The following is a 19,734-nucleotide window of genomic DNA, read 5'->3' as shown; positions in this document are numbered from 1 at the left end:
TTTTGCCCATTTTTATTGGCACATGCTTATTTCTGGTTATTCACTGTTCTAAATAGTTTGTGACAGTCGTTTCTAAAAGGAATGATTCTTGTAGAGTAGTGGGATAATGCTTTCCAGAAATCATCCCAAGGGCATTAAATGTGAAACTGGAAAGAGGACAACAAAGAGATGAAAAATGGAACAGGTCTTCTGCCATTTCTAAAAGTTAACTCTTCAAGAATCTATGATTTACTCAGTGTGAGTCTTTTCTCTCTACTGATGCAATCAATCATTAAGCATTGATTAATTACCTCTTATGTGGGGGCACTGTACTAAGTGTGGGGATACAGAAAGAGGAAAAAACACAGGCCCTGCTCTCAAGAATCTCAGTCTGATGGGAGAGACAACATATATTCAGGATAAAATGGGAATAGTCTTAGAGAGAAGGCACCAGGATTAAGAAGGACTGGGAAGGACTTCCTGTAGAATGTGGGACTTCAAGGAAGCCATGAGAAGAAGAGAAAGAGAGTTTCAGATGCAGAGGACAGCCCCAAACCAGGAGATAAGAGTGTTGGGAGTAAGAAATAGCACGGAGTCCAGTGCCACCTGATCCAAGAGTAAAGTAAGGTAAAATGAGACTGGAAAGGTAGGAAGAGACCAAGTTATAAGGGCTTTAAAAGCAAAACAGCATTTTATATTTGATCCTGGAAGCAATAAGGAGTCACTGGAGTTTATTGAATGGGGGTGACATCATCAGACCTACACTTCAAGAAGATCAATTTGACAATTTGGTATAGGACAGATTAGAGTAGGGAGAAATTTGAGGCAAGGACACCCACCAGATGGCTATTGCAATAGTCTAATCATGTAGGGGCGGCTAGGTGGCACAGTGAATAGAGCACTGGCCCTAGAGTCAGGAGGACCTGAGTTCAGTTCCGGCCTCAGGACCCGAGTTCGGTTCTGGCCTCAGAGACACTTAACACCCACACAAAAAAACTAGCCGTGTAACCTTGGGCAAGTTACTTAACCCCAATTGCCCTCCAAAAGGCAAAAAAAAAAAAAAATTAGTCTAATCATGAGCTCATGAGGCCCTACACTAGGGGAGCAGAGGGGAGGAGGAGGAGGAGTATATGAGAAACACAGATAGCAACCCACCTATAACTTAGTAACGCTATTTTCATCATCAGTGACAATGGAAATACCACATTAGGACTCTTCCCTCTAAGTCTCCAATGTCATATAAGTGATGACATAAAATTGGCAATTGGCACTAAATAAGACAAAAATTGGAGTAGTTGAACCATAAGCACAGACAAAAGAAATCAGTTTCAGAGGCAAAACAGTTTTGAAGGATGAATTTTTTTAAGATTTCAGAAAGAAGTAAAAAAAAAACTAGGGATAATCACTCATGGCATAATTTCTACCAAAAAAAAGGTGATTAAGATATACAATTTTCTACCAACCCATTTACTTCCTTATCTCTATCATTCCTGTATCTTATGATTCCCATGAAGAATGATCTTCTATATTGAAAGTATCTTTGTTGAAAATATGAGAAGGAATCAATAGGCAGGCTTTCACAGTTTCCTACTCCCTGCCATATTTCATTGCCACACGTTGACTAGTAGGTAAATAGGGTGCAAGATTCCCTTGTGGTAATTCTCAATTGTCTATTTAAAAAAAAAAAAACAATATTTGACTCAGTAAAGCAAAATGGAGCCTTAAAAGTTCTCTTCCAACAATAGATCCCCCAGCAGTATGTTAAGATCATCCAAGTCTTTGTTAGATAGAGCCACAAAAGTAATGATTCCGTGAACCTCTGACGGTCACTGAAATATGAATTGGGGATAGCTGCTTCTTTTCCTGCCAGAGGTGTTTGCCACTGTTGTGCAGGATTCTGGAACTTCTGTACAAATTCCAAATGTCAGAAGGATTCCTTATAAATGGTGAAGTCTCTCAGGTGCTCTAGTGTGTGAGTGACATGATGCCAATTGCTTCTATTCCCAGTATGTTACTGAACTTCCTCAGACCACAGACATTTAAAAGGAATCTGCCCAACGGTCATCCCAGAACAACAAAACCAAATTTATAAAGAATCACTACTTCCCAGACTATGATGTATAAATGGCTGATTATTCCATTGAGTTAGTCCATCAGTACCTATATCTAGAAAATATGCCAAAAAGGTTGACAATGAGAGTTGCCCAGAATTGTGGGAGGAAGGTGGTGGAATGGATTGCGTTTGGGAAATTTTTGAACACTTTAAAGCATTCCAAGCTGCTTCCTAAAATTAAAACCCACTTTTTTTTTTAAACACTGTTATATTTCTGGTGTTGCCAAGTGACTGCAAATTATAGAATGTCACTATCTATGAAGATGCAAAAATTGCTGGTCACCCAAAGGGTGTGGAGAGATGTATGGTGAACATACAATAAAGAGGTTGTAGCATATCACCAGCTATAACTTGTACACAAGTAGTCATCTGTGAAATGTATTATTGAGAGAAGAGATGGACTAGTCAATAGCACAAAGCGAGGAGTCAAAGATAGCTCCAATGCTACATTGTGATCCCCAGGATGTTAAAGATCTATGGCCTTTAATATTTTGGGTAGAGGATTTATGGGAGTTCACATAGAAGAATTCTACATGATGAGGCAGAGATAAATTATAATTTGTGATTTTTGAGGAGGTACCATTTCCATGACATAGGTTAACCAAATTATTCAAGTCATTTGATACATATGGTCAGACTACCTTCCTAACTGCCACTTACACAAAATTATTCCTGTCCCAATTGTAGTAGGGTGTTCCATTTTATAGTAAGAGGATCTTTCCTAAGAATATTAAGTCCAACACCATGAGGAAAATAATAGAATTTTTAAAAACCCGATAATTTCCAAATATATTATAAATGATTCAAATTGTTCTTTTTCGCCAGGGTGAGGGGTGATGTTGCTATTAACTAAAAGTCTGTTTTATGTTCACAGGGATGGAGAAGACTTGGATAGTCAAGGTGATGGCAGCAGCCAGCCTGATACCATTTCAATTGCCTCCCGCACTTCTCAGAATACCCTGGACAGTGATAAAGTAAGTCGCACAAAGAGCCACACTTTGATTTTTTTTTAGTGGCTAATATCCAGTCTGACATGAAGCAACCCTTGTTTCTGTTGACATATGTATTGTCAATTAATGATCAGCATTTTAGAACCCTCTCTATATGCCAAGCATTGTACTTGGTACCACAGTAGGGCATGGAGATAAAGGGTGGCGATCTTTTAAGATGCCATCAAGGGGAAAAGATTTAACTCTGAAGTTGTGGGAAAGACTCTCCAGTTCTTCCCCTTAAAGAATTTTCTCTCTTCTTCCCCAGATACATTGATAATAGTTATGGAGCTATATAAGCAGAACTTGAATAATGAAATAAAGCATGTTTTATTACTCTTTATCCTTTTTTAACCCAGTTTCTAGCTCCAGGGCATCAGATCAGTCTCAAAATGGCACAATATGAAGGATACTATAGTTATTTTATAGTATAATCTAAGAAACAATCCAAAACTGCGGGGATAGAGTTTTAATTAATGGGGGAGGAGGGGAATAGGAAGGTAAGATATATTTTGTGAAAACTGGCAGTACTTTAATATAAATGAAATTTCTACTAGAAATTGAGATACAGATCCCAGTTTTATAATAACTTCCTAAAAATGTTAAGACAAAGTAAAATACAAAACTGAAAGTATACCTGTGAAGGTGTAGTGGGGTGAGAGAGAAACAGGAATAGAAAAGAGGGTGGATAAAGAGAAAGATTGAAATTAGTCATTAAAACCAAGTAGTTGAATTTTTTTCTCTGTAACAAATTGTTTCTTGTTGGACAATGCTTATTAATGATCATATAAGGAAAGTAAAGCTGTTCTTTGTATAGTTTTTACAAAAAGGAAAAATTTACTGGTCTCTCTATCCTCTAGAAATGCACAGTATTAGAAGGATTGAGTCCAGTGTATTTGAGTTTGGGTTTGTTTTGTTTTTTTTTTAATATGTAATATCTCAAAGAAAGAAGGAAAAAAAACGTTGATTCATTTTTGTTTGTTTTTTTACAGAGGAAATCTATAGTGAGTCTAATATTTCTGGTGTAAATATGAAATGTATTTAACTAGTCCTAAAATGGTATTATTTTAGGAGGTTCTTTTTTGCCTGAGGATAGTAGTACTTCTTGCTAGAAATTGACCAGAGTTGGCATTTCAGAACATGAATTAGCTGTGTACTGGGAAGAATCATAAATCTAGGCAAGCAGATACAGAAATACTCATTTTTATAGGGATGTTCCTTTTTAAAGATATTCCTAGTTTTACAGTATTTCTTATTTTTATAATTAGGAATCCCCTAAACTCCTATGCCAGCAGATTTGCCCTGTGAAAGTTTGATTACATCTAGGCAAGCCTGTATCTTATTTTACTTTATTCAATGCCTAGCACTTTGACTTTCCACAAATGTTTCTTAGTAATTGTAATGATAACCAGAAGATAAATGACGTGTTCAGGCATAATGCACTTAGCATCTGGTATCATTTCTCTCTCTGCAGGCCCCACCCCTGGCCACTTGCATACGGTGAGGGAAATTTTCTCTCTGGGAAGCATTTACAGACAAAATGAATGTGTGAGAATAGACTCAAGGGTCAAATGAAGTTAAATATGTGGAGAGCAGCAGAACAGAAAATAGGAAAGCAAAGAATTTTCAGAAGATGAGTTTGTAGTGAATGAGGAAATCAGAATAGGCAGGAAAATTAAGAGCAGAAGGTTTTGAAAGTGAAAGGAACGCATTGAAATTTCAATAAAAGAAAGCCAATGGATAAATCAGAGTGAATGTCAGGGATGACATGGCATAGCTCAAAACCATAGAATTCATCCCTTTACAGATGTCTTTTTTTAAACTTTCTTTTAGGAAATGTGTGGATTTCGTTTTTTAAATCTCCACAATCTTTTAATTCTTTTATTTAGAGAAGAATTGAGCCCATTAAACATTAAAATTGTCCAATTGCATTAAACTCAGTCGATCCTAAAAGGAAGAAAAGGTACAGCATCATGGTCATTCCCACTCCAACTGCAGGATAGCTGTGCCCCAAAACACATTTAGCCATAAGTCTGTCTCTCTTTGTGCTAGTATAGGTTTGCCCCAGTAGTGAGATGTATACATATATGTTTGCGTGGGTGAACGTGTATACATACACTCATATATACACATATGTTTAATAAATAGTACTTCCTATCTGCCAAGCACTTTGCTAACTGCTTTACAAATATTCTCTCATTTGATCCTCACAGAAGCCCTAGAAGGTTGGTGCTATTATTATAGAAACTGAGGCAAATAGAAATGATAAATGTCTGAAGCTAAATTTGAACTCAAGTCTTCCTGACTCCAAGCCCAGTGCCATATACACTATGCCATTTAGCTGCCCTTAAGGTTCAGAGTCAGTCAGAGCTCAGGAACTTAACTGGTGAGAGTCTTGGTTTGGGTGAGAGGATGTTCAAAAGAGGCTAAAGTATAAGCAGGGGTTTGCTGGTAAACGTTTTAAGGACTGACTGGCTCTCTTAGAGGTGGGGGTGGGAGTGAGAAAAGAGAACAAGCCACACTTTTAAGTTTAATCTTCATTGTTAACTTTTTCTACATCACTTTGTTAAATCTAGACAGTCAACAAAACAATAAATCAACCCCTGATTTGTAACATTTTCTGATTTCCAAGGCATTCATGCTCACATTGAAAATTAAAACAGTCAGCTTTTGAGAGTTGGTTCAAGTTGGCTCCAGCATTCCCCTGATTATAGGTGACATGGCTTGGAGAGAGCCAGTAAGTTAAAGACATGGAAGAGACAATCCATCAATCAATAAGCATTTATTAAGCACCTGCTATGTGACAGGTACTGTGCTAAGGCCTGGGGATATCTTTCCAGACAGCAGGGGCTCTGTGCCCTTAACCCTCATGATGTGGATGGGATAACTGTAGAATTAAGAAGGCTATGAAGGTTGTCCTGTAAAAATGAAATTTTAGTTGAGACTTGAAGCCAGGGAAGAGAGTGGGAACACTCCAAATATGTGGGATAGCCAAAGAAAATGCCCAGATCTACAAGATAGAGTCTTTTGGCCAGGAGACCAGGGTCATTAGATTTAAAAGGACATGGAGGGGAGTTTGGTTTCAGAAGACTGGATAGGTAGGAGGGGGCTATATTATGAAGGGCATTGAATGCCAAGTCGAAAGGTTTTTATTTGGTCCTGGAGGCAGTAGGGATCCACTGGAGGTTATCAAGTAGAGAAGAATCATGGTCACACCTACATTTGTGGAAAATCATTCTGACAGTTGAATGGAGGATGAGTTTCAGAGAGGAGAGACTAGAGGCAGGTAGACCTACCACCAGGGGTGAGGTGATGAGGGCCTTCACTAGAGTGGTGGCAATATTGGGGGAGAATATGGGGTGTTAATAAGAGATGTTGCAGAAGTTGTTTTTATTTTTTGTAAACTGACCTGGGAACCATTTATAACATTGTTTCTGTGAAAAAATGCATTCCAAATTTTAAACTCGCTTAAAAATGAACATTTCTAATCCAAGTGGTTGCTAAGTTGGTTACTGCCTACATTGTTCTTTTTAGGTGCATATTTTTGTCGTTACCTCAGTGTTTATTTTAATGTGTCATATAGCTAAGTCACTTTATCACCCAACACTGACACTACATTCCATCTTTCTCCAAGGACAGAAAGTTGTGTGTTTGCAGAAATTAATCATCTTACTCTAGGAGTCTCTATAGAATGACTTTTTTTTTTAAAAGAATTGAGTTTCAGATGCTTCCTTATGGCTACAAGTTACTAATTTATTTTTCACTTCTTTCTCTCTGTTGTCCTGTAAACTTCATTCCTTAGCTCTTGAATTTCTAGAGAATCTACATCTGCTTCTAGAACTATTGCCTAATTTACCTGAGCTTCCTAAAAGAGTCTACAGGTGCTTGTGGAATAAAGTTCATGATGACAGAGCTGTCATAACACTTAACTGTTTACCTGTTCCTGCTGCAAGACTCATTATATTTTTTTAAGTGAAGCTTTGGCATATGCTAGCCCTCAAATCCTACCCATTAAATACGAGAAACCTAGTTAGAGTGATCTATCTTCTCAGAAAAGAAGCAAGGGGACAGACTACAGGGCAAAATGTTATTTACATTGGGTATTTTTTGCTTACCTGCTTTTCTTTGTTATAATGGAGAGTTCAATGTGAGGGAGGAGTGAGGGAGTATTTCCAGAAATTACTGTAGTTTAAAAACAAAAGGTACCAATTAAACTCAGTTAAAAAAAAAACAAAGAAGTCTGTGACCATGCAATAAGGAAATTATGCTATCAGAGTATTTGAATGGTCTTTCACCTTTCAGTTCTTACAAACTGCATTTTGTGTCAAGCTAAGCTGCCTTAAAGTCAGTGACTGTAATTTTTAATAAAGTTAAAAACCAGTATCAAGACAGAAGTCAGTGTGGCTTCATATAAAAGGCAAGTGATGTTAAGTTACCTTTCACAGGCCTTTGATTGATTGTGCTTTTTTATTGTTGTTAACTTTGGGTACTTTTTGGTAGGAAGTTAAAGAATGAATAGATGGCCTAAAGATGTGATTGTAAGTGTGAGGGGTATGTTTTTTGAGAGTTGTGAGAACAAAGCTCTTGCCTTAAAGACACCATTTCCCTGAACGTTAACATAACAATCATTTGTCTTTGGAAACATTCCTTCTTAATAAATCCGGAGGTGCTCTCTGCCATTATATGTTTGCAACCTCGATTTGCAAGCTCTTTCCCAATGATTAGAGCAGATTGATCTGACAAGAAAAACTGTTTAACCATCTCTTGCCTGCTTGATTTAATTTACGATGTCTGTTGTGGGTTAGTTTTTAGTGCAGAGTTTGGTTCCATTACAGATGTTGGGTGGGGGGAAGGAATTGAATCAGCGGCTTGGAGAATTCCTAAGGAAAATGTTATTTGACCAGGGCTTTTAATAATTCTCAGATGAGGCACTAGAGGTTGCTAGAAAAAAGTCTGCAGAAGAGGGGAGATGCCAGAGAAACCCAGTTTCTCGAGGAACATTACCATCAGAGCAAAACTTAGGCTTAGCTTAAGCAAGTATGTTTCCTTCTATGAAAATATCAGTTTTAAAATATATCTTTTTCTGTGCTTGTTGGAATTGCTAGTATTTAGTCCACGATATTAACTTTCTCCATGCCTATTACTGCCAGTATTCATAATTCTTCTAATAAATAACAACGATCACATGAAAATATGTCATTATTAGACACATTAGAATGCTTTAGAAGCGTTAGAGTGCTTGCCAAATTTTGAGCTCATTTGTCCTGAAAGCATTCCTCTGGTTAGGGAGGGGAGAGGAGATTATATTTTAGATATGAGGAAACTGAGCAAAGGTTAGATAACACACATGCACAAGGCCACCCTCCAAGCCAGCACTGGGATTCTGATGCAATCAATGATTTGTCCACTCCTAAATTATGTAGATTAGCATACTTGAGCCAAACTATTTTCTTTGCAGCTAACAACATATTCTCTCTTCTTCCATGCAATGTTTAAATCCCACCTCCATTGTGGAGTTAGCTCTGATCTGCCCAGCTATTTGGGGTCTCCCCCTCCTCTGGCCCCCAGAAGTACATTCCTTGTGCCTCTGGTTAGCCTTAGTTATTTATATATGTATCAGTGCTTCATGAATAATTATGTTTTGACCACTAAGCTCCTTAGAAGCAAGATCTGAATTTTCCTTATCTTGTGTCTCTACCCCCTCCAAGCTCTATAATCTTGTGTTGTGCTTTGCATATAATAGACAAGCAATTGTGCAGTGTGAACAGGGCTGGTCAAGCACATCCGGGAAAGAATTCTACTTTTTAACAGCAAAAATTGGTGGTGGTTTTTATTGTTTTAAATAGATTTAGAAATTGTTATTTGACTGGGCTGTTTTAAAAAATGTCTTTGGGGGGGGGCCAACTGGGAGGGGTAGGGTTTAAGCTATATAATACCTGCAAAGAGAAGCTACTAAGTCTTTTGTTAAATAGAACTCAGCAATGCAGGCCTGAGACATGGGGTGGGGGGAGAGAAGGCAGGGAAGAGGGGCATGGGACTTAAGCAATGCCACAGTTATCCTTCCTCACTTTTACCTGCCATATCACCACCTTTTAATAAGAATGGTGAATCTGGAACACTGAGGAATGGAGGGAGTGGTTTTTTTAAAGCCTACTAAGTCCTAAACAGAGAATCAAAATAATGTCATGTCTGTCGTTGTTCAGATACTTGTGCTAATAGTAATGGCAGTTGGTGATGGTAACAACAACAATAATAACTAACATTTATTTGGCATTTACTATGTGCCATGCACTGTACTAAGAACTTTTCAATTATTATCTCATTGGTCCTCTCAACATCCCTGGGAGGCAGGTAATATTGTTATCACCATTTTATAGAGGAGGAAACTGAGACAAACAGGTTGTGACTTACCCAGAGTCACATAGCTAATGAGTGACTAAGGCCTGATTTGAACTCAGATCTTCCTGATTGTAGGCCCAGGACTGTATACATTCTACCATCTAGCTGCCACTAAGTGTTCTAGAGTTCTCAAGGATAAAAAAGTGGGAAGAAAAAAAGAAAAGAAAGAAAAAATCTTAGAAATGATTGGGGCTCTTATCCATTCATTCCATAAATATATCTACTATCCAAGCTGTTCCTTATAACCTCAAAGGCCAAGGAAAAAGAAGACCTTTCCCTTATCTAGGGTCCATGGTCAATGTTAGGTTAACCAGTTGCCCCAAGGCAATCTTTTTGAAACATACATTCAGAGGCAAGCTTAGCTGTCAATGATTCAGATGTCATACTATACAAAAATCTGATCTTTCAGCTTTTCATGACTAATTTCTTTGAACTGACATATAGTGGAGGGGATAGAGCACTAAATGCCAGGCCAGAACCTTGATCCTGGGCTCACACCATGTGTTTGTAGGAGAGGGAACTCTGGCAAGCCCCATGGTGCCTCACAGGTTGACAGCCTTCTTTTGCCTGTCAGATCATAGCCACAATATAGCATTCTGGCTCCACCCTTCTATATCCACTCTTGCCCATGTTTTCTTTCTCTTTCCCTAACAGATTGTACTCCCTTGGATACTCTTGTGGTACTAAGGGCTAAAGCCATCAGCCTCCAGTCGTCCACACTGAGTGAAACCCCCTTCTTCCACAGAAACACACACTGAAAATACTGAATCCCCCTGCTCCAAGGTGCCACACTCAAAGCATCCTTACAAGCCTCCAAATGACACACCACCATTCCAGCTACTTTCTATCCTGTCTAAATACATATTCTCCCAACCCCGTAAAATTGCAAATCACTTATTCCCCCTTGCAACTGCTATTGTAATGGTAGGAGATGAGAAGGAAATCTTCCATCTAAAGGCCATCCCTAAATATGGTAGGCTGTACAATAACTCCAGTGTAGAATTTTAATTAGGAGCTCAAGATTTTAATATTTCCCCTTCAAGTTATTCAGTGAGTTAGTTTTTGGTTTGTTTTGTTTTTGAAGTAACTTTATGTGTTCTATATTATCTCTTAAATTGATGATGTATTTCATATGTGATAATAAAGGGGAAACATGAAAAGAAAACCATAGATAGCATAACAACAACTTGAAGAAAAGACAGTCGCCAAAACTTTTGGTAAAATCAGGTGTATCCTGTGGAAAAGCCAGCCTAAGCCAGCAGGGTTCTCCAGTTATTAAGTTGTCTTGTTGGATCTAAGGTAAAATAGCTCTTATTTTTTATAGGTTTTTAACTTAGTTGTTACAATTCACTTGGGTCTGAGACTTGGCATGAACTGCCTCTGGGATGTTAGGTGTGTGTATATTTAAACTCCAGTTGTTTTAAATCACTTTGAGAATGAGGCAGTAAAATTGAGATGGGGAATTGGGACTTTATGTAATTTTTAAAATATCAACAAAAAAGTTTCCTTTTATCAAGGAACTTGATTGGATTGGCCCAGTTGCTTTATATAAATTGAAAACATTTTAATTTTAAAGGTCACTGTCAGACCACTAAATCTTTAAATATAGCTCAACTTTGAAATTTTTACAGTCTTGAAAGAAAAATGTCTCCAATTTTTCTCCAATGTCCATTCAGCATGATTGACCAATATTGTTTCTTTAACTGAAATAATAGTTAATCTGTTTATGAACTAAAATTAGGAAGAACCTACTGCATAAAATGCTGAATCTTCATCTATGTCAGGAACTCCCACTGAATAACTGTTCTGTATGTTCTCCATTAGTCTTTCAGAAAATAAAATGCAAACTTGGCTATTCAGAATCCTTGGGTAAACTGAGTTTCCTGGATAGCAGAGTTTTGACCTCTTTAAATACAAAAATCTTGTTTAAAATTTCAACCGTTTAGAAATCTATCCCTGTATTTCTCTTACTTTTTAATGAAAATATACAAAGTTTTAAAATTAATAAGTACTTATTTTTTTCTCTACCCCCCTGCCTAATAGAACAACAAAAAAAAGAAAGCCCTCATAAAAAAGCACGTATCATTAAATGAAGCAAATATGAGTACTTATTTTGTTTATTAAGCATCATTGCTAGATGTCCCATGAGATATAAAGAGAAGTTCCTTTCTAGGACACAGGCTACTAGATGGTGAATTCTTGACCTTGGTGACTCACATAACAAAGAAAACTACGTAGGCTCTTGGGCTTGTGCAGGTCTCTTTCCAATTCTTCAAGTGATTATAACATAGAGACAGAAAATGGGGCATGACAGCTAGGGATCATAGTTTCTAAGCCATCTACAAACATTAACTTGATTGTTGGTACTCTAAATGTGAGACCCTTGATGATATCAGTTAATGACATTTTTACTTTAACTGAAATGAGAAGAAAAGAAAGTTGTAACTAAATGGAATGATGGATCATGGATTCAACACTGAGAAGTGAATAAAGGAGTTGGCAGAGTTGGTTTTATTGTACTTCCAAAGGAAACAAGAAAAATCATTTCATGGGAAATTTGGTCATCTCATCTTGCACTGCTCAGGCTGAATATAAGCAAAAAAGACCACCCATGGAGATAATTGCTGCTTATGTGCCAACATCTGTTCACAGGATGAGGAAGTAGGAGAATTCTACTAAGAACTCAATGCCACCCTCCAAATTAAATATGCAGCAATATTTAGTGAGTTCAATCCAGAAGTGAGCATAGGATATATATAGGAAAATAAGGCTCAAGATTAAGAAAAGAAAGAGGACAAAAGCTTACAAATGATGCAGAAAGCCCATGCTATATATCATGAATACCTCAAGAAGAGATCTAGGAGGTTCTGGACATGCTGAGTCCTGCATAATAGGAATAAAAAAATGAATTAACTCTTAAAGAGTTAGAATATGACTAGTTACCAATATAGAAGTCCTTTCCAAATCAGTTCTCAGTGTACATAAAGGTCAAAATGAATAGAAGGTTAAAAGAGTAAAATATCAGAATTGATAGGTTGCTATAGTGGACAACAAGTATGAGCAATTCAGAGAAACATGGAAAAAAATTATATGAATCGGTGCACAGAAAAAAGAAGACAGAACCAAGCGAATCATATGCTCAGTGGCTTAAATGTAAATAAGCAGTCTAAAATAATAAAAATGCAACAAAACACAGGCTACATGCAGTGGACAGTGTTGGTTCAGAATTGTTCAAGGTGAATCATACATCGTTCTTTACTTATTAATAAGTTATACAAATGGTAATGGCACCTACTGTTGCAATATTAGGCAAATGTACTTTTGGGAGTATACGGTTGTTTGTAGAAACTACATAATATCAATAAAAAGTCAAAATAAAATTACAAATAGAAAAATAGATATGGTATATAATTAAAGCAGCTCTAATCAGAGCTATTTTTAAAAGCTATTTGTGTTCCAGAATGGGTAGTGGATAAAAGAACAAATATCAACTCAGATTACCAGGATTTCCTGAGGCAGATTAGCTAATGTCAATTATTTGCCATGGTAATAAAGCCAAAAAGAGCCTAAAAATGTACCAGAGTGGCAAACTTTATTTCCTTGCCAAGTGGAGAAATATGGCAGCCAGGTGCTGTTACTGAGTATAAACTGATTTATAAAGTCTCACACATAGAAGGAAGGTCAACAATTATGAAAAATATTACCTCATCAAACAGCAAGAAGTGTTAGAGAGAAAAAAAATATGCAGAAAACTTGCTGAGTGATTCAGTTAAGCTAACTCATCCCCAAAACATTTAAGTATGAAAGTGAAAGGAGAGCATAAACCAAAAAAGGTGAAAATAATCTTTAACTGGTACTGTAACAAAGTATTTTATCAGTCAGTGATAATGTAGCTTGCACTTTTAGACTTTAAGATATAGGAGAATCTAGAAATGGCATTAAAAAAACCAAAGTGTTGATAAAAGTAGCAGGACCAAACCTTGCACACTCAGAGGAGGACCATGTTGAAAGTGGTACATATATGAGGATGTTAAGAGGTGTCTGACATCTCAAGATAGAGGAAAAAGAGTCTACCAAAATGCATGGAAAATATCTCAGACACCATCATTAATGAAAAAGGCAATCAAGATAGTAATAACTACTAACCCATATACCTACTTTCTCATTTCTATAAAACCTTGTCAAAATAATCTGTATGTGTCCAGGATGTCCTTGATAAAAGTATGGGGAAAAAACAGGCCGTTTTGTTGGGGTTTTTTTGTTTTGGAGTTTTTTTGCAAATGATATATTCAGTAGTCTCATAACCATAGAATTGACTGTGACAAAGAATACACAGTCCTATTCTTGCTATTATTTACTAATTAAAAAGCATTTCATTTAATAAAGCAAAATGCTCTCTTAAAGGTTCTTCTAAAAAGTGGCCTCCACATATGTTAAAATCATACAAGATTCCTGGAAAGATAGGTTGTTCAGTTGTGCCTGACTCTTTCTAACCCCATTTGGGGTTTTCTTGGCAAAGATATTGGAGTGGTTTGCCATTTTCTTCTCCAGCTCATTTTATAGATGAGGAAAATGGGGTAAATAAGAGTTAAGTGACTTGCCCAGAGTCACACTACTAGGAAGCATCTGAGGCTGATTTTAACTCAGAAAGGTGAGTCTTCCTAATTCCAGGCCTGACACTCTATCCAATGTGCCACCTAGCTGCACTTGAAAGATGTAGCAATAGAAATAACTTTGTTTATTGAACCTCTTATTACTAATGTCAAGCAAGGCATATAACAGGGACACATGTGCACCAAATGTTTTTGCCACCATCATGGAAAATATTGAATACAGAATCTAGATGGAATAGAGGGATTTTATTTTATTTTATTTTTTTTACTGAAAGCAAGTTGTTATAGATATTCCTGTCTTTAGATGACATGCTGCTGATTCTGTCTTTCCCCATAACATTGTAGAGCCTCCTAAATGGAATCCATAATAATTTAAAAGTTTGTTCAAACTTTTCACAAAGGAAAAACTAAGTCCTGTTGTCCAGACTAGGACATATAGTTGAAAGGACAGTAAATCATCCTAATCCTTTCTTTATTTGGATCGTTTTTGTGCTAAGTGGCAGTACTCGTGGGTGTCTGTTCATCCAGTATCAAGGCTCTTGATATTCTAAAACAACACATGTAGGACAGACCAGAATCGAAAGAACAATGATGAAACTATTTAAAATCTACCCTATAATTGCCTCCCTGCGTTACAGTTTATGCCCAGTTTTCTGTCCTACAAAAACTTACAGTAGGCACCTTGCATGTGACAATATCTACTTGACATATTTTGGTACTTAAGAAATAAATTTGTCATGTTCTGGTCATTTTTATCTCAGTGCCTTGAAGATGGGAAGGAAATCTGCCACTGACTCAGCCCTGCTCTTTCAGCACACACATTACACTGTATTTCTTAATTACCCTCTACCTGACCTATACAGGTCTACTGACCTCACATTTAAGTCCTGATTGTGAGCCAGCAACTTTATTCTTTTTATTTAGACTCATAGATTTTCCATAACTGAATGGCTAGCGCATTTATTGGTATTTTTAAGAATTCTTCTTGTATTGGTTTATTTTAGAATATATTGCCTAGAAGGAAGGGTTTAGTAGATGGGTGATAAATCTCGCTCTTAATGCAGGATTTGTTTCTACCAGTGTTTTTCTTCTTCTAAAGAACAAAAACAAAATCTGGACCTGAGAAGATATCTTCAATTATTGATTTTGGGAAACCTCCCCACCTCATGTTCTTGCTAAAATCTCACAATGTTTAAGTGAGTGTTGCAATAGTTCTCTTTTAAACCCTGAGTAAGTCTTACCTTCGCCATGTTCCTTTATGTTTGGATTAATGCATACCACATCGAGTCTAAGTGTGAGGAAACAGTGTCTTATTATTGGTAAGGTAGCTGCTAATTAGCCTTAAAGTACATGCGATTCTTGTGCACAGAAGGAAATGTGAGGAAGTATCTGGGGTGTATAATAGCATTATTTTGGGAATTGTACTGGCTGTGCTTAGAAGTTATTCTTTTGTGGCTACCGCCAGCATCTAAATGTCTCTATTACTAATTTCTTTTACCAACTTAAAAAAATTTTTTTGGTCAACTCTGTGTGAAACCCACTTTAATTCACAGCACTTTTGTGAGGTTCCTGAATGAATAAGCCTGTGGGATGTGATTGTTCGTAATAATTTGGGTGCATTTTGTTCATAAAAGTACAGAGAAATGACTTTTATTAGAATGCTTTTTTCCATGTCCTCTTTCAAAATTCCCTACAGAAAGCTGGCCAAAGACACCCACTTGCAAATGATCTTTAGCACACAAGACTTTAGATCCTTGAGGCAAAGTTATTCATGGAGAGGACTCTCTGTATCATCTATCCATGCTAATCATAAGCAGCTTTCTCTTCCCAAAATTGCTTTACACAAACTCTTCCCTATAAGTGAAAAGTTGCTCCAATCTAAATAATTCAAACCAGGTATTTTCTGTTGTCTCTTTGTAAAAAATAGTTATGCTGTCCTTGAAAGTTAAACCTCTCATTATAATACATCATATTAGTAAGTGGTGAAAATAACAATGCAAACCTTGATCAAAAACACAAAATTAGGAGATTACCCTCATAATGGGTAATATGCCTATATTAGTTACTGTACTCAGGAGAGGCACTGACATAAAGACTCTTCTTCACAGTATTTGAAAAATATCTTAAGTATCTCAGACACCATCACTAAGTCCTCAGGCCTGTTAGTGAAGAGCAACATTGTATTCTCTTAAATAATAAATAGCAAATCTCCTATAGATTGCAAAAAACACTGTTAGAGAATACAGAGCAGAAAAAAAAAATCTCAAATTGTTCATTGAAATGCATATAGAAAGGGGCGGCCAGGTAGCACAGCAAGTAAGAGTGTTGGGACAACCTGGAGATCGAATCCCGGGCTCAGACACTTAGCACCCACCCAGAAACACCAGGCCGTGTAATCTTGAGCAAGTTACTTAACCCCAATTGCTTAGGAGTGGCCAAGTGGCTCAGCGAGTAAGAGCACTGGCTCCAGTGTCGGGATGACATGAATCAAATCTGGGCTCAGATACTCAGCACCACACCCAGAAATAACTGGCCGTGTAACCTTGAGCAAGTTACTTAACCCCGATTGCTTTAAAAAAAAAAAAAAATGCATATAGAAATGTTCATGGGACAACTTGCTGTCCTATTATTCTTTTATATTAATGTTCTATTGCACAGGTGAATAAAATAACTGCTTTTGTAGTTAAATAAAAATAGTCAAATAAAATTTCATCTTTTGTAGATTTCATGGAAAGCATCTTCAGAACAACTCCAGTATCTCATCCCATTACTACCTAATTTTGATAGCTTGTCCTTTGTCTCTATATTTTGAAAAATTTCATGCCATATTGTTTGGGAATTATGAATATTTGATGTGGCGACATCTATTTTAAAAGTTGTTGGGGGGCGGTGGCTAGGTGGCACAGTGAATAGAGCATCGGCCCTGAAGTCAGAAGGACCTGAGTTCAAATCCGGATTCAGACACTTAACACACACACACACAAAAAACTAGCCATGTTACCTTGGGCAAGTCATTTAACCCCAACTGCCCTCCAAAAAGCAAAAAATAAAAAAGTTGTTCTTAGATTTCTGTGTATCATTCTTATGTCCAGGTGGTTATAGGCATCGATTTGATCAGTGATAATGCTCTGATTCTTATATAGGTACTTGACTGAGTTCTGAAGGACATTATGTGGTCTGCATCTGTAGTATGGACAAATGGCATTTGTCATTCCAAGAAAGATAGCAAGCTTCTGGCATAAAATTCTAACCACCAAGTAACAGTCATTAATTGACACTATGAGGTTCCAGATATAGAAGATAAGGGAATATCTGTCGTCGACTTGGTAGTGTAAAGACTGAACCAAAGTTTTTTTCTCCCAGATATGGTATGGACCAAGTATATTCATTTTTAGAAAACTCAAGGGAGAGAATGTCAAGTACTGTGAGCAAGACACCTCCAGAAAGCATTCGAGTGTATATGCACTTAGCAGAGTGCCTGTCACATATTAGTAATTTAATAAATGTTTATTGAATAGAATTGTTTGTGTATATCTTATATAAATAAACATACACCCATGCATCAGCTTTAAATTTCTGAATAAAGCTCTAAAGAGAAAGCCACCAAAGTATTCCATCTTCAGCCAGCTTGGGAAGACACAGGAAATGATTCCCATTTATTTTTTTGAAAAATATTTTTGATGTCTGTCAATAATAATGTAACAATATATGTATATTATATTATATATATAACAATAATAACCCTACGTCCTTTCCCTATCACTTAAAATTAAAGTTATCTATACTTTTCAGAGGCTGGAGATATTATTAGTTGAACTTTCAGCTGCAGAAGGTTTTGGAATCCTGAACAGAAAAGTATTAAATAATAATTATGATTTATTATCATGGATCTATTAAATTCCTCAGTGTGAGTACTTTCTCAATCAACCAAGATGGCAACCACATTACAGTTTTCTAGATTGCTTGTTGTAATCTGCTGTTGCCTCAAAATTTACCTCTCCAAAACCAACCTATTTGCCTCTCCCAACTTAGTTTGACTGGTCCTCAGACAACAAACTTAAAATCCATCAAAGTATTTCCAGGATGATCAGACTTGCTAGCACTTAAGTTCATATGTCCCAGCCTTTGGTAGCTGAGAGGCTCCCTTAGGCCACAATAGAGCATTAGGAATAGGATCTAGTGATGGTAAAACCTTTGGCCAGACATCAATATGAAAATCATCATCTGAATACTTCTAAAAGTGTTGTGGAGTTCAAGAATTCCTAAGGTCAAAAGTTATGTTCCTGAGAATGGAAACCAGAATTCTTAGCCCACAGTCCATTGCTGGAGCTGCTGAAAGTTGCCTGCCAGAGAATATACCATGTCTGATCATTTCTGGTCTCGTCTTTCTCTTTCCTAGCTGTCAGGTGGCTGTGAGCTGACCGTAGTTATCCACGACTTCACCGCATGTAACAGCAATGAACTGACCATCCGCCGGGGCCAAACTGTGGAAGTTTTGGAGAGGCCACATGACAAGCCCGATTGGTGTCTTGTCCGAACCACTGACCGGTCCCCTGCTGCAGAAGGCCTGGTTCCTTGTGGTTCCCTCTGTATCGCCCATTCCAGAAGCAGCATGGAGATGGAAGGCATCTTTAACCACAAAGGTAGGAAACAATAAGCTGTAAATAACCAGCTGTCTTGTGGAACACATATTCCTTTCCCTTATCCAAATTTCTTTGTCCTTTGTGACATTATACCTTCCTCTGATGCTCATCAACAACTTTACTTGAAACCTGCTATACCAAGGATCAGTAGAAGGAAATGAAGATATTTAACCTGGAGTAGAGAAAACTTGGCAGGGGCTAGGGGGGAGCCTGAGGGGCAAAAGGTATCAGTGGCTTCAAAGATATTTGAATGATTGAAGTCATATGGAAGAAAAATGGGACTTTTTTTTCTTGGCCCAAGAGCATAGAACTAGAAGTAACTAATTTTAGAGAGCTAGGTTCAGGGTTGTTGGGGCACAGATCCTGACCTCTTTTTAAAAAATATCTTCCTAACAATAAGACCCATCCAAAGCAAAATAGACAATCTTAGTAGATGGGGAATTTCACATCAATGGAATTCTTTTTTTTTTTTAAAGCGATTGGGGTTAAGTAACTTGCTCAAGGCTACATGGCCAGTTATTTCTGGGTGTGGTGGTAAGTATCAGAGCCCAAATTCTATCCCAGGTCATCTCGACACTGGAGCCCATGCTCTTACTCACTGAGCCACCTGGCCACCCCACAATGGAATTCTTTAATGGAGGCTGGGTTACTACTTCTCAAATATATTAGAGAGATAATTCTCACTCAGGTATGGCATATATGTCATGTGTAGCAGCAAGCACTCCAAGCGTCCTCAGGGTGGCTGCCAACACAGGTTCTTGGATCTGCTTTGATAAAGGAAAGCAACTCAAAATGGGTTAACAGGCTTACTTTAATCAGTCAAATATGTATCATTTACCTAGTTCAGGGGAAAAGGTCAGCACCCCAAACTTCAGAATATACAGACAGAATTATCAAGACAGAGAAACAGATCAAGTAGACAGTTTTCCAAACTGTCCAACCATTACATTAATACCAAATCAACATCTGGGTTTTTCAAAGTGGGGGGGGGGGGGGGG

The 19,734-nt window shown here is 37.3% G+C and overlaps 1 protein-coding gene and 1 long non-coding RNA gene across 8 annotated transcripts in view; one reads left to right on the top strand and one right to left on the bottom strand.

Annotated features, from left to right (window-relative positions):
* The window catches only part of TRIO (trio Rho guanine nucleotide exchange factor), a 534,181-nt gene that overhangs the window by 414,074 nt on the left and 100,373 nt on the right, over nucleotides 1–19,734 (top strand). For all 7 annotated transcript variants that reach the window (XM_069101424.1, XM_069101423.1, XM_069101425.1 and 4 more), the window contains 2 exons: nucleotides 2,967–3,066; nucleotides 18,493–18,736. In XM_069101424.1, the coding sequence (XP_068957525.1) occupies nucleotides 2,967–3,066; nucleotides 18,493–18,736 (344 nt within the window). The remainder of the gene's footprint in view (nucleotides 1–2,966; nucleotides 3,067–18,492; nucleotides 18,737–19,734) is intronic.
* LOC138171850 (uncharacterized) overlaps nucleotides 18,589–19,734 on the bottom strand; it is a 75,208-nt gene continuing 74,062 nt past the window's right edge. The window contains exon 4 of the long non-coding RNA XR_011170979.1: nucleotides 18,589–18,722. This is a non-coding gene — a long non-coding RNA (uncharacterized lncRNA). The remainder of the gene's footprint in view (nucleotides 18,723–19,734) is intronic.

The sequence above is a fragment of the Petaurus breviceps genome, unplaced genomic scaffold (assembly GCF_028583685.1).
Source record: "Petaurus breviceps papuanus isolate PSGF00001 unplaced genomic scaffold, PetGlider_PUasm1.0 47, whole genome shotgun sequence".
NCBI classification, from domain to species: domain Eukaryota; kingdom Metazoa; phylum Chordata; class Mammalia; order Diprotodontia; family Petauridae; genus Petaurus; species Petaurus breviceps.
Note: the sequence above shows the minus strand (reverse complement) of the source record. Positions and strands in the feature narration are given on the sequence as shown.